This window comes from Sinocyclocheilus anshuiensis, unplaced genomic scaffold (assembly GCF_001515605.1).
Source record: "Sinocyclocheilus anshuiensis isolate Anshui unplaced genomic scaffold, SAMN03320099.WGS_v1.1 scaffold509, whole genome shotgun sequence".
Lineage (NCBI taxonomy): Eukaryota > Metazoa > Chordata > Actinopteri > Cypriniformes > Cyprinidae > Sinocyclocheilus > Sinocyclocheilus anshuiensis.
The window spans coordinates 156,968-170,234 of NW_015539853.1; the positions used below are offsets into that span (position 1 = coordinate 156,968).

Below are 13,267 nucleotides of genomic sequence, written 5' to 3' on the forward strand. Positions count from 1 at the left end.
GACTGCTGAAGTCTGTTACGGAGTACTCAAGAAAATTATTCTCTTCGACATGGAGATCACAGATTCCACTTGTGAGTATGATTTTTTCCCCACACGAAAACAGCCATACAATTATTGTCTTCGAAATAAGTAATAATGCGTTATTTGAATGTTTTAACATTATTAAAGTAGCCTAAGTCAATCGCATCTTTTCTGTGTACCTGTGCTGGAAAGTGAATCTGATGTTATTACACAATTCTTATATATATTTTAAGATAAAAAGGAAACCTTATAAACACACTTAAACCGTTCTGTTAGTGATGCAATATATGGTTATGAATGGATGGAAAGCATCACTATATCTGTGTCAGACTAGGGTAATTTCACGAAAAGAATGGCTTTTTGTTCCCCTATGAACATAAACGTAAATAATTATTTACTTTATACATAATTATTTATAATTACAATTATAACCATTTTTTATAGAGTTTGGTGGATATATATTTTTTTACATTTCTTTGTTATTATGTCCCCAGAATATACAGTGTGTGCCAATTTTGTTAGCATCACAACTCCCCCTTACGGAAATGATGTACAATTCCTTAAAAAGGCATAATGACATCATAATGACATAATCACCCTTTCTGCATGTGAACCCTTCAAGTAGGGGACCATCTGGAATAGTCAACCCTGTTGTCATGATTTTCTACAGTAAATAAAAATGTTTAAAATATAATTGCTCTTAAATGCATACTTTAAGTCTATTATGTATAAAAGCTTTAATAAATATACTTAAAATTCAGTTTTTAAAATCAAAAGGCTGCTATTTTGTGGAAAGACACTTATATTGACAAAATATCGTTCTTCTCATTTCTTTTGTGTACCTCAAAATTATATTTTGTTAAAGGTGTCATATGATGTTGCTAAAAAGAACATTATTTTGTGTATTTGGTGTAATGAAATGTGTTTATGCGGTTTAAGGTTAAAAAAACACATTATTTTCCACATACTGTACATTGCAACTTTACAGATCTTCTTTATGCACCAAGAGCTTGTAACACTCCAAAGAGAAAGGAAAAATTGAAATCGCATCATATGACCCCTTTAAAGGCCCAAATGAATATGTCTAGTGTAAGGAAAGCATATACTGTTTACAAAAGTAATAACAGTAAAATTTTAACTCCTGTTACATTAATACACCTCCTTTTGCGGATTACTGCTGTAAAATATACAAAAATATATTCCTCTCATCCTGCATTCTTCATGTCCCTAAATTTCCATTGACCCAGCTATCAGCTCCTTCATCCTGCTGTTCTGAGCTGGTTGAAGGCCAGTTCAGCATGATGGCTATTCATGATCTGAAAGAAGACTTCCTTGCCCCTCATGCAGGAAATCCGCTTGAGAATGTGTTCAACTCTGAGTTTGTTTGCATGGATGCCAGGAAAAAACAGCCCATCAGCTACTTGTTGCTGTTTTTAGTTATAGGGGGATTTTGGAAATGCCCTTTTAAGTGTTTGCTTGCTTCTTGTGAGGAGCATTAGTGAGTTTAGACACATAGGTGAACCTCACACCTTCAAATTTTATGAAAACTGTAGGGTCTGTGTGCTCTTACTCTGCTATGAATCATTAGTGTTTTGTTATGTTCAAAAACAGTTCAAAAGTTTGGGGTCGGTAATATGTACATTTTAAATTAAAATGTTTGTATTTTGTAAAATTATTTTATTTAAATGTTTTTTTTATTGAGGTCTCTCATGTTTACCAAGGCTGCATTTAATTGATCAAAACTACAGTAAAAACAGTAATATTGTGAAATATTATTACCATTTACAGCAACTTTTCTATTTTAATATAATTTAATGTGTAATTTATTGCTATGATTGCAAAGCTGAATTTTCAGCAGCCATTAGTAGTTAAATTAATGGTTTGTTTTTTTCCCAATTGACCCTTCGCAAAAACCCGCCTCCCTTAGTTACTGTTGCTATGTCTGACAAGCCATGGCACTCTCACGCCACACATCATGTTCTCACGCAGTGAAAAATACATCGCGAAGCAAAGAGGACACTAATGATGCGCCAACAGACAAAGCAGAGCAGGTATGAAACAAAGTCTCAAGTTTCAAATGTTGTCTTTGTTTTTTTTAAGAAATTCAAACAATAAATACCATTTTGTGGCTCTTTAAAGCATCATGACAGATCGCTATAGTGCCTCAGTTCAAGCAGCACGTGAACCAATAATCTCTTTACTAGTTATAGCACCAAATAAACATGATTGAACATCAGAAAGTATCTTGTTTTTCAACCACAGAAAGACATCAATACACACACCATTTTTCAAGTTCAAGTCCAATGACATTAAATATACTCTCCTGTCTGGTTTGTTTGTCGAACAAAATGGCAGATTCTGCGTTATGATTGGTCAGATTGCCTGTCAATCAAACTTCCGGCTAAGGGTCAATTGCTATTTAATTCACTGATTAATTGATTAACAGCAGTTCTAGTCATATATTTGAAAATATGCTTAATGCCTTTGATGCGAGACTTTTCAAGATGAAAACTGTGAAAGGTGGGAGTGAGGGGTCTGAATTGCACCGATTCCTCCAGTTCCTTATTCACATGGCTTACATGTATAAATACCCATGGCCAAACAGACAAAGGCTTCTCTCTTCAGCAGCTTGTGAGCCTGATGGGTCCGCACAGGCCTGACACTGTCTCTCACTACAGCATTCCTCAGCCTAAACACAGCCGTCAAGGGCGGCTCTTGTCTGTAGAAAAATCACACAGAGTTATAACGGTACAGAAGGGCTGGAATGGTCCTTGTAGGCCCTTCCGCTCTCGTGTCCTCAAAGGGTGGAAATCAAAGGCAGTCATCACAGGGGCTTGCTTTGGATGACCGTGTTAACCCTTAATGAAAGAAGGTCAGATGCTGAGATCCGGGATAAAGCTGGAAGAGCTTTTCCTAATCAACCTTCCTCAATCCCATTAGTCATGCAAAATAGCAGACAAGATATGGGTAGGAGCAGGGATTAGAACTGAAAGATAAGAATTTCAAGGAAGATTTGCATACATGTTTTAGCTTTTTTTTTTAGTCATTCTAAATGTGTCTCAACTGGTTTTGTCCATACAGTGAAAGTCAGTGGAGTCCAATCAGACTCCATTGACTTAAAAGGGCTAGTTCACCCAAAAATTTAAATTTTGTCATTAATTACTCACCCTCATGTCGTTCCAAACCTGTAAGACCTTTATTCAGCTTCGGAACACAAATTGATTATTTTTTGATGAAATCTGAGAGCTTTCTGACCCTGCATAGACAGCGATGCTTGAACTACCATGTTCAAGGCCCAGAAAGGTAGTAAGGACATTGTTAAAATAGTCCATGTCACATCAGTGGTTCAACCTTAGTTTTATGAGAGTACCACGATGCATGCATGTGGTGCTGCTGACGCAGAAGCCGGCATTCTGACGTAGAACCCGGATGCGCTGTTCCTTGTTTACGAGCAGAGGATGCACACAAATGTGTCGTGGTATTGTCGTGAACATGCATCGAAGACTGACACAGAAGAGAAGAAATTGTTGAATAAAGTCATTATTTTTGTTTTCTTTGCGCACAAAAAAGTATTGTCGTAGCTTCATATAATTACGGTTGAACCACTGATGTCACATGGACTATTTTAACGATGTCCTTACTACCTTTCTGGGCCTTGAACGTGGTAGTTGCATTGCTGTCTATGCAGGGTCAGAAAGCTCCTGGATTTCATCAAAAATATCTTAATTTGTGTTCCGAAGATGAACGAAGACGAACTATCCCTTTAACTTTATGGACATAAAAAACACTTTTTCAGAATTATCTTCTTTTATGTTCCACATATAAAGAAAGTCATACAGATTTGAACAGCATAATGGACAGAAATGATGACAGAATATTCCTTTTTGGGTGAACTGTCCCTTTAAGAAAAAAAGTCATCATCAGTTTTCAAACTGTTTTCCATCTGCTAGATTAGTGTTGTTATTAACGAATAATAATAATAATAATAATAATAATAAGCGAATACATGTAAGTTGAAGTACTTAAATTACTAAACCTAAAACTGAAATAATATTAAATTAAAGCTAAATAGAAAAATGGCAAAAGCCCATAACAAAATTACTAACACTGAAATGAAGCTGAAAACTGAAAATATAAAAATAAAAGGTTTTACAGCCAAGGTTGTTGTTGAGTAGAATGTACAAATGCAACTCTCATGACCGCGTACCTGAAGTCTTATGACTGCAGTGTAGAAACAGAGACGAAAAGATATAGCAAAAGGCTGCTCTGTTCCTTCGCTATAAATCCAACCTGGTTATGAGCTGACACTTGTCATTTTTGATGTACATTGTGCTGATGAGCAGGTTAGTCCTCTGGTGTCTCTTGACTGCCGTTAATTTTCTGATTGGTTGCAGAGTATCATAAAGCAACTGCATAATACTTGGTTTCAAATCCCAAAGAGACACTCAATCCTCCAAATGTTTTATGTGAGTGAAAGTGTGAGTGTGAATGCCAATGATAAAACCGTCATCCCTGTGATTTACAGAATCTGTAATGTTAGCATTATCCTCCAACCAGAAGACATTTCTTGGGGTGGAAAGATATTTAGGACTTTAAATGAAGCATCTCAAGTTTCAGTGGTCGCACAGTGCATGAAGTAAACAATCATAAAACGCGTATATAAACTTGTTGCAGGAGGATTTTTTCCCATGCTCATTAAGCCATCCATAACCATGTTGTCATCCTCAAAGCCTTTGTCCCTTCCCTTTCAATTATGTGGCCTGTTGTTCCTCTGTAATTGACCCCACCAAGCGAGCTGTCATCCACTAAAATACTGAGCATTATATTATAGCCATCTCGCACTGATATCCATGTGGCCTCCATGTGACCTTGACTGGTGTTCATCAAAGCTGCTTCTATGTATCGGCCCTACTCGTGTGTCCTGTATAGCTATGGCTATGGAATCAGACAGCTGATCAGCTTTTTTAAGGATCGTGTGGTCGTGGTATTCTGCATATGAAGCTTGTAGGATCTGAACCCTCATTCCTCACCGTTATAGGAGAAACCTGACATGGTCTGTGGATAAGACCACTAAACAGGCACAGATGGTGCGTGTTGTAGATATGGTGTGTTCTATGATTTTTGTAGTGTTTTGTTGGAAGCGGTTCAGATGGGAGGGTCCGGAGCTGAGAGAGAGATCGTGCTAGTTAGCGGAGGACTGATGGTATGTCATTTTTGGGGGTGTGTGGAGGAGAGGAATAGGAAGCAGAAGGTTAGGGATGATAGAAACTGCTGTCGTCAGCCCCAACAGGAAGCTACAGCTGCAGGACATATCCCCTTACCCACAATGCCCTTACCTCAAGACCGCACAGCTGCTTTCCTTAGAATTTGTTTTGCAAGTGTTAGTGTGTTTGTGATTGTGTTCAGTGATGTATTAGGGTGAATGTATGTTTGCACTGTATTTCTGAATGCTATGCGCTGCATTGTACTCTTTTCCTCAAAGGTGATGTCATTGTGTAATTTTGAACCTCACAATGCCACATTGTCTAGCTACTTGGCCGAGCCACTCAATGAAAGTTCAGTTGGAATGTTGTTTAAAATGTGCCCAGTTTAAACAAAGCAAGTACTTTTTTCAAATCTTAGTTTGAATGTAAATTGCTGTATTGCAGATTCCCAAAATAAAAAAGCAACTTGGTCGTTTGATCTATAGGTTGACAGATGCTTTTTTTTTTTTGAGGATACTGATACAATATAACAATTATAATTAAACTAAAACAGTAAAAACATTTTATTTTATTAAAATATTTAAATTTACTTCTATTAATGAAATAAGATTATATTTAAATATTCATATGCATGTGTTTTATCTATATTAATCATTTTACATTTTTCAATGTATAATTTGTCATTTGAATAATAATGGCATAACAGGTATTATATAAGGTATAATAAAATATTATTTTTACTAGTTATATTATATATTACATATATTTTTATACATATTATATATAACTAGATGCTATATATAATTATATATAACTTAATATCTAATCATTATAAATAATAGATAAATAATATCAATTTATTCATTTAATACATTTATTTACATTTGGAATAATTAAAAAAAGTAATTATAGTTTTTTAAATATAATTAATTAAATATAAATATTGATAATTATTAATTGTCTTTTAAGTTGTTTTGCGATCAGTTGTCCCATTCATTTAGTTAGGTATTTATGTCTACTGTACTGTTTAGTTTAAAATGCTATGTGTTTTTCTTTTGACAAAGTAAAAATGTATTCATAATTAACAGTGAATTTATGTAAACAAGACATTTGAATATGAATATATTTGGATATATTGTTTCCTACTAAATGCATTGTTGTGTAATGGCAGTGCTGGGGTCTATAACCAATTACCGATTAGAAAAGTGTATCTCTGTAGAAACTGGTCAAACCAATTACCTCTAGTTGGGTCACTTAATCTTTTTCATTACATGCACATATGTGACCCTGGAGCACAAAACCAATTTAAGGGTCAATTTTTTCGAAATTGAGATTTATACATCATCTGAAAGCTGAACAAATAAGCTTTCCATGGATGTATGGTTTGTTAGGATAGGACAATATTTGGCTGAGATACAACTATTTGAAAATCTGGAATCTGAGGGTGCAAAAAAATCTAAATATTGAGAAAATCGCCTTTAAAGTTGTCCAAATGAAGTTCTTAACAATGCATATTACTAATCAAAAATTAAGTTTTAATATATTTACAATAGGAAATTTACAGAATATCTTCATGGAACATTATCTTTACTTAATATCCTAATGATTTTTGGCATCAAAGAAAAATCTATAATTTTGACCCATACAATGTATTTTTGGCTATTGCTACAAATACACCCCAGCGACTTAAGACTGGTTTTGTGGTCCAGGGTCACATATATGACTAATAAAAGTGTTGATGAGAGAAGTCTTTATTTTAATTTGGTCTGTCTTTTGTCACTTTAAATTTAAATACAATGTGTCTTTGGTCTGTGAGAGCCGGCAGACAGCACAGATGCATTAAAAGAGCCACTGAAGCAGTCAGATGGGGTTCACCAACCTCACATTCCCACACATTACACACGAGATGCACGGCAGCAAAAACAGGCGAGCCTTCAGAATAGCTGTAACTGAGCTGACTGTGCTTAGTTCCACAAACTTGACCCAGTTTCCAAAGAGAAGCATGGCCAGCAGAAGACACAGAGGCACGGAGAGTGTTGTGTGGGAACTTGAGTTGCTCGGAAAAGGGACGGGTTGCTCCCTTGCCCATGTCAGCAAGTGCACAACCAGACAATGGCCCTCTGGAGAGCTGTGGCCCTGCAGATGTGATTGCACTGCTCTCAGTACAATAACAGAGTCATCCTCCTCTCTGCTCGCGGAGTTTCCGCCTCCTACTCTTCTTCCGCCCCTCTCTTTTTCTTGTTTCCTCTAACAGACACATACACATTCACGTTTCCTGCTCTCTGAGAGCGAGGAAAACTCTAAGGAGGAGTTAACTGGCCATTAAGCAAATTCAGTGAAAGACAACCGAAAGATAGCTTATCAATGGTGTGATTTAGAGTGATGCCTTTTGGAGATCTTGCACTCTTTAAGATTCGGAAGTGAAATTTAGTTTGTTTTGGACTTGAGGAGGAAGGATCACAAATTTACGACTATTTAATATGGAAATTACTTACTCTGGAAAAGTTTCCAATGTAAAGGAGAAAACTGTAAAAAACAAAAAGAATTTGTGAAAAGTTGCATTTTTTATTTTAAAATGTACATTTTTAATAATTTTTATAATTAATATTTTTCTTAACTATAGATTGTGGATAGTAATGTAGTAGAAGGAGAAGTGAGAAAAAAAAAGATTGAGTGAGAGAGAGAGTTGATCCAGTGCAGACATCCACACAGAAATCACACCAATGCGCATGAACTAAAAGAACTCAAAAATCCTCCTCAACACATTGCAGCTCAGTTTTGGTTTTGTCTGAAAATTGTGGGTTTCTCATCTCGTTCAGCCGTTGAGACCAGTGAGCAGTTAATTGGTTTGCTTTCTTTATCTCTGTCAGCGCTGACAGAAGTGCAAAAGCATTTGGAAATCTGCATTGTGAATTATTTGGTTTCTCCTTTGTTGACCAACAACCAGGAAGGTTTCTGTCCTAGAGTAATGTTATATTTCATTGATTGAGCCACTTAATCTTTTGGATGCATGTTTTTAATAATATGCACTTAGATGTTCATTCTGGAATATATGTTCTTTCTAGAATTACCAAATTTGTGGATTTTTGTTGTTGTTGTTGTATTAAAACTGATTAGACTTAATATTTAAATGATTAGAATTTTTGTACACTTAAAGGAATAGTTTACCCAAAAATGAAAATCTGCTGAAAATGTACTCCCTCAGGCCATCCAAGATGTAGATGAGTTTAGTTGTGTCCTAAATGACACACTATGCACTTATTCTATGTACTCAACTGTCTAGTGTATAAATTATATACGTTTATTTTATCATCCAACATCAGAGTCTTCCACACTTAGTTTTTTTCAGTTACTTAATTGAATCATCCAGGCGTTTGAAGTGCACTTTTTCTTGTTGCTTAATATTTTCAGTGTGAACACACTAATAACACTAAAATGCCAATAGTGCACAAATATGCAAATTGGACGCAACTTTTGTTTCTTCATCAGAACAGATTTAGTAGAAATTTAGCATTACATCACTTGCTCTGCTCACCAATGGATCCTCTGCAGTGAATGGATGCCATCAGAATGAGAGTCCAAACAGCTGATAAAGACATCACAATAATCCACAAGTAATCCACACAACTCCAGTACATCAGTTAATGTCGTGTGAAGTGAAAAGCTGCATGTTTGTAAGAGATAAATACATCATTGAAAGCAGAGGATCTATAATTTTTTCCAGATGAAGAAACAAACTCATCTACATCTTTGATGGCCATTTTCAGCAAATTTTAATTTTTGTGTGAACCACATAATTCTTTTAAAGGGGTCATATGATGCAATTTAAATTTTTCCTTTCTCAATATTTTATATGTTTAAAGCATGTTTTTTGGGCAGTGTAGAGTAGGGCTTGTTGTTAGTCATTTCTCCGATCACAAATGCAGACATGGTTTTATGTTTACGCGGCGCGATGCAACGCAACGCGTAAAAAGACAGTATAAGTCATTATAATCCATAATTATGTCCCCACTGGATGCAACGAATGCCTCGTTTGTAGTGGGTTTTCCTGTTTTTGAATCATCGCTCCGGCCTGACAGGGCATCATCACAATATGGTAGGGGTGTAACATTTCCATCTCACGCTTGAGGTATTCGGCCAATCACAACGCACTGGATAGCTGGCCAATCAGAGCACACCTCGCTTTTTCAGACCGATGAGCTTTGTAAAAATCGAAGCGTTTCAGAAAGGCGGGGCATAGAGGAGAAACAATAATGTACAGTATGTGGAAAATAATGTGTTTTTTTAACGTTAAACCGCATAAACACATTTCATTACACCAAATACACCAAATACTGTTCTTTTTAGCTGCATCATATGACCCCTTTAAAATGGTACAATACAGAGTCACCTAGTAATAGAAATCAGTGTTGTTGTTTTTAGTTTTATTTCAGCCACTGAAGTGTTTACAATTGTGGCCTCATTCTATTGTTTATCTTGCATCATCTTACACAGGATAGTTTTTTTGTTAAATGACTCACGGAAGAGCAAATTTTTACAGCCCTTAAAGTACATATGCTGACACAAGCTCTCTTATATGCTTCACTGTTTCATTGATCTTCACTGTACAATTTAGAAGTAATGAGTAATGCTAAAATGTAATATTTAATGTATACTAATTGTTTAATATTTAATTGTATTATAAATATTACTAAGAAGCTTTGAATTGTGCTATTTTGGTTACTATTTATATTGACATTAATATGCGTGACATGGACTCTGTAACATGTAGGTCACACATTTGGATACCAAGAAATATTGAATGAACAGGATGATCCTCAAAATAGAAGTGCAAGCCCAGAAAAGATCCTTTATTTTGAATTCCCCTTGTTTGCATAGTGGTTTGCGACCTCTGCTTCAAAGCAGTGTTTGTTTTCGGAGCGGTGAGGGTCTAGAAAAGAAACATCATGAGCTATGCAACAGGTTTTTTGATCTGGTTCAGACAGATAGAAAAAACACGTTCAGGGTAAAAGCAAAAGAAAGATCACATATTGCAGTAATTACTTGTGGCCAATAATAATAATTCCTAGATCAGCAAAGCCAAATGTGTGGTAGGTAGCCTTGAAAAGGGGCTTTTCCTTTCCTATCCCTCTCTCTTGAGCAGAGTCGGGGTGTGGTGTGAAGTGCTTACATGTGTTTCTGGTACTTACCCCTGCTTTTTATTCCTTAGCATGAAAGATGTGTGACTCTGATCTCTTTAATCTGTTTCCCAGCTAACAGGGAACGTATAGAACTTTGGCTAATGTTCAGGCAAAGTTTTCTTAAAGTTATGAACAAACTTCTTCCAGTAACATTAATAGAATGTAGAATCATTCTCAGATTCAATTAATAACTGGCAATGATAACTAGTATTAGTGAAAGGGATAGTTCACCCAAAAAAATTAAAATTCTGTCATCATTTACTCACCCTCAAGTTGTTCCAAACCTGTATGAATTTCTTTCTTCTGCTAAATACAAAAGAAGATATTTTGAAGAATATGGGTCACCAAACTGTTTCTGGTCCCCATTGACAATTTTTCTATACTGTGCAAATCAATGGGGACCAACAATAACTTTTTGCTTACCCACATTCTTCAAAATATCTTCTTTTATGTTTAACAGAAGAAAGAAACTCAGGTTTGGAACAACTTTTTGGGTGAAATCTCCCTTGAACCTTTACTCTGTTTACACCAGTCAAAAATCTGATAATTATTTTATTATTTTTTAAATAAAATATTGAAATAATTCAGTAATTTTAAATGATTAAAATTACATTGTAAATAAATGATGTAAAATTAAATATACATGGGCACTGTCAGACCACGAACATAAGTAATGGATTTTCTTTTTTTTTTTTTGTGTCATCAAGCTGAAATTTTATTTATAATCAGTTCCCATAACACTATGAAAACTTTTTTATAGAGTCTTTTAGACCCCAAAAAGAACACAAGTATTAAATCACCAGTAAATGCTGATCAGGATTTTAAAACCAGTATCCATCTATATTTTTCAGGTCCAGAAATTCAAGCTATTTTCCTCAGGTTTCCTTCATAAAATGAATTAGATATGCCCGCACCTACAGACAACCATTATAAATGTTGTTGCATTGTTGACTAGTTCTATATGTGAATGCTTATTCCAGGACTTTCTAAAAATGTTGTTTCTCTTAAGGGGGTTTCTTGTTTCCTGTGTTTGTTAGGCCATTCATTACAGTGCAGCTATTGTTCACCGTGCACTGATTTGGAAGAGTGCTACCATAAGAAATCAATATTTCTTATTTATTGCATTAAACCTTCGGGATATCATGTTTGGCCTTTTGGCAAGGTTTCCTCAACAAACAGCCAAAGAAATCAGATGTCCAACAGCTGAGGCCTGTGTTCAAAACCTCATGACGGATTTTAAAAAGCTCAAATGGGCTGAATGGAAATGCCCAGTCACTCCTAGTAACATGATTAGAAAATAAATGAAAGTTGCTTAAGTATTTAGATCATCTGATGTATGTAAGTGCAATGGGGTTCACAAATCTTAAGAGCACTAGTGATTTTCCCATGTCAGCTTCTGCAAACATGTTTCTGGTCACTGATCCTGTCCTTGTCTTGAATCTCTGTGCAGGTATGGAGCACCTGGTAAAGGAGCTGAGTTTGCTTCTCAAGCTGCTGGAGAACGAGAGTGTGAGTTCAGCCACGGCAGAGAAGATGAGTGTGGTCAGAAACTTGGTCAAACAGCTGCAGCCATCCGGTGAGATTGAGCAGCAAATACATAACAGCTGAGCAGAAATGCTTGGCCAAGGCCTCGCTAAAGAGATTCACACATAAATAATTATAGCAATGTCAAAGTATTTCAGGCAGCAAAATTACTCTAAAGAAAAGGTCTAAAAATGATTCCTAAAAAGTTTACTCTAAAAAAAATTATAGGAATAAAGTGTATGTTATGATTGATGTCCTCTGTTGTATTTCATGTAAGAATTTATGTATGAAGGGTAAAACACACTTTGCTAATGAATTAAATTATTTGTTTATTTATAAATTTATTTTGTAGTGAATGGATCAGACATATACATGAACACGTCTCTCTATGGAAATGGTACCAGCTTTGTTGAATCATTGTTTGAAGAATTTGGTGAGTTTATTGCTGTATTTACTAAAACCTGAACATTACATTTTTTGTGAAAATAAAGAAATTCCTTATAGCAAATAACATATTTTTTTCTGTATTTATGCAACAGTTTTGCGAAACATCACATAAAACATTGTAATACATCAAAACTTGCAGTTGCTGCTAAAAATAGCTAAAAATCATATTCCCAGGATGTCATATGTATTGCATGTGTTTGTAATTGTTCAGTTTTGATGTTTGTTCTCAGACTGTGACCTGCAGGATCTCAGGGACTCGCCTGAAGAGATGAAAGATGTGGAGCAAGAGGAGGCGTCCAAGCACCCACCCACAAAATCGGTAAAAGAATATGTATCAAATACAAAAACATACGCTACCGTTCAAAAGTGTTGGACTAGTAGGTCTTTTAAAGAACTTAATAATTTTGTTAATCAAGGAATAAATTTACTTTTCACAGTCAGTGTATGCCAAACGAGAATAATTAAAAGCAAATTGAAGTGTTTTAGACAGAAAATCATTTTATTTTAAACAAATTTAAATTGAATTTGGTTTTGTTTTGTCAGAGTCCCACAGACACACCCCCTCACCTCCCTACCACACCTCCTCCTGATGATTACTATGAAGAAGCCGTCCCGCTCGGACCGGGCACAGCACCCCAGTATATAACTACTCGCAGTACGTGCAAACACATTAAAGCCTAAGATGGCACAATAACAGACAGTTATGAAACCTAACACAGTGTGCTTATTTACTAGACAACTCCAGCCCTCCAAACTCAATAGAGGATGCTTATTATGAAGACGCTGACAACAATTACCCAACTACTCGTCTAAACGGGGCCAGCAAAAACTCCTGTAAGGAACCTGTGCTGTTTTTTATACTTGTGCCTATGAAAATGTGCTACATTTGTA

At 35.6% G+C, this 13,267-nt stretch overlaps 2 protein-coding genes across 4 annotated transcripts in view; both read left to right on the forward strand.

Moving 5' to 3' along the window:
- The window catches only part of LOC107684697 (actin filament-associated protein 1-like 1), a 20,542-nt gene continuing 7,275 nt past the window's right edge, over positions 1-13,267 (forward strand). For both annotated transcript variants that reach the window (XM_016481027.1, XM_016481028.1), the window contains exons 1-6: positions 1-71; positions 11,856-11,981; positions 12,282-12,362; positions 12,607-12,695; positions 12,920-13,031; positions 13,112-13,210. In XM_016481027.1, the coding sequence (XP_016336513.1) occupies positions 50-71; positions 11,856-11,981; positions 12,282-12,362; positions 12,607-12,695; positions 12,920-13,031; positions 13,112-13,210 (529 nt within the window). In that variant the 5' untranslated portion in view covers positions 1-49. The remainder of the gene's footprint in view (positions 72-11,855; positions 11,982-12,281; positions 12,363-12,606; positions 12,696-12,919; positions 13,032-13,111; positions 13,211-13,267) is intronic.
- The window catches only part of LOC107684699 (H/ACA ribonucleoprotein complex subunit 2-like protein), a 17,920-nt gene continuing 15,319 nt past the window's right edge, over positions 10,667-13,267 (forward strand). The window contains exons 1-2 of one of the 2 annotated variants that reach the window (XM_016481031.1): positions 10,667-10,680; positions 11,953-11,959. The gene's annotated coding sequence lies outside the window, so the exon portion shown is untranslated. Of the gene's footprint in view, positions 10,681-11,952; positions 11,960-13,032; positions 13,038-13,267 lie in introns of those variants that run through there. The other variant, XM_016481032.1, reaches the window with a different exon arrangement.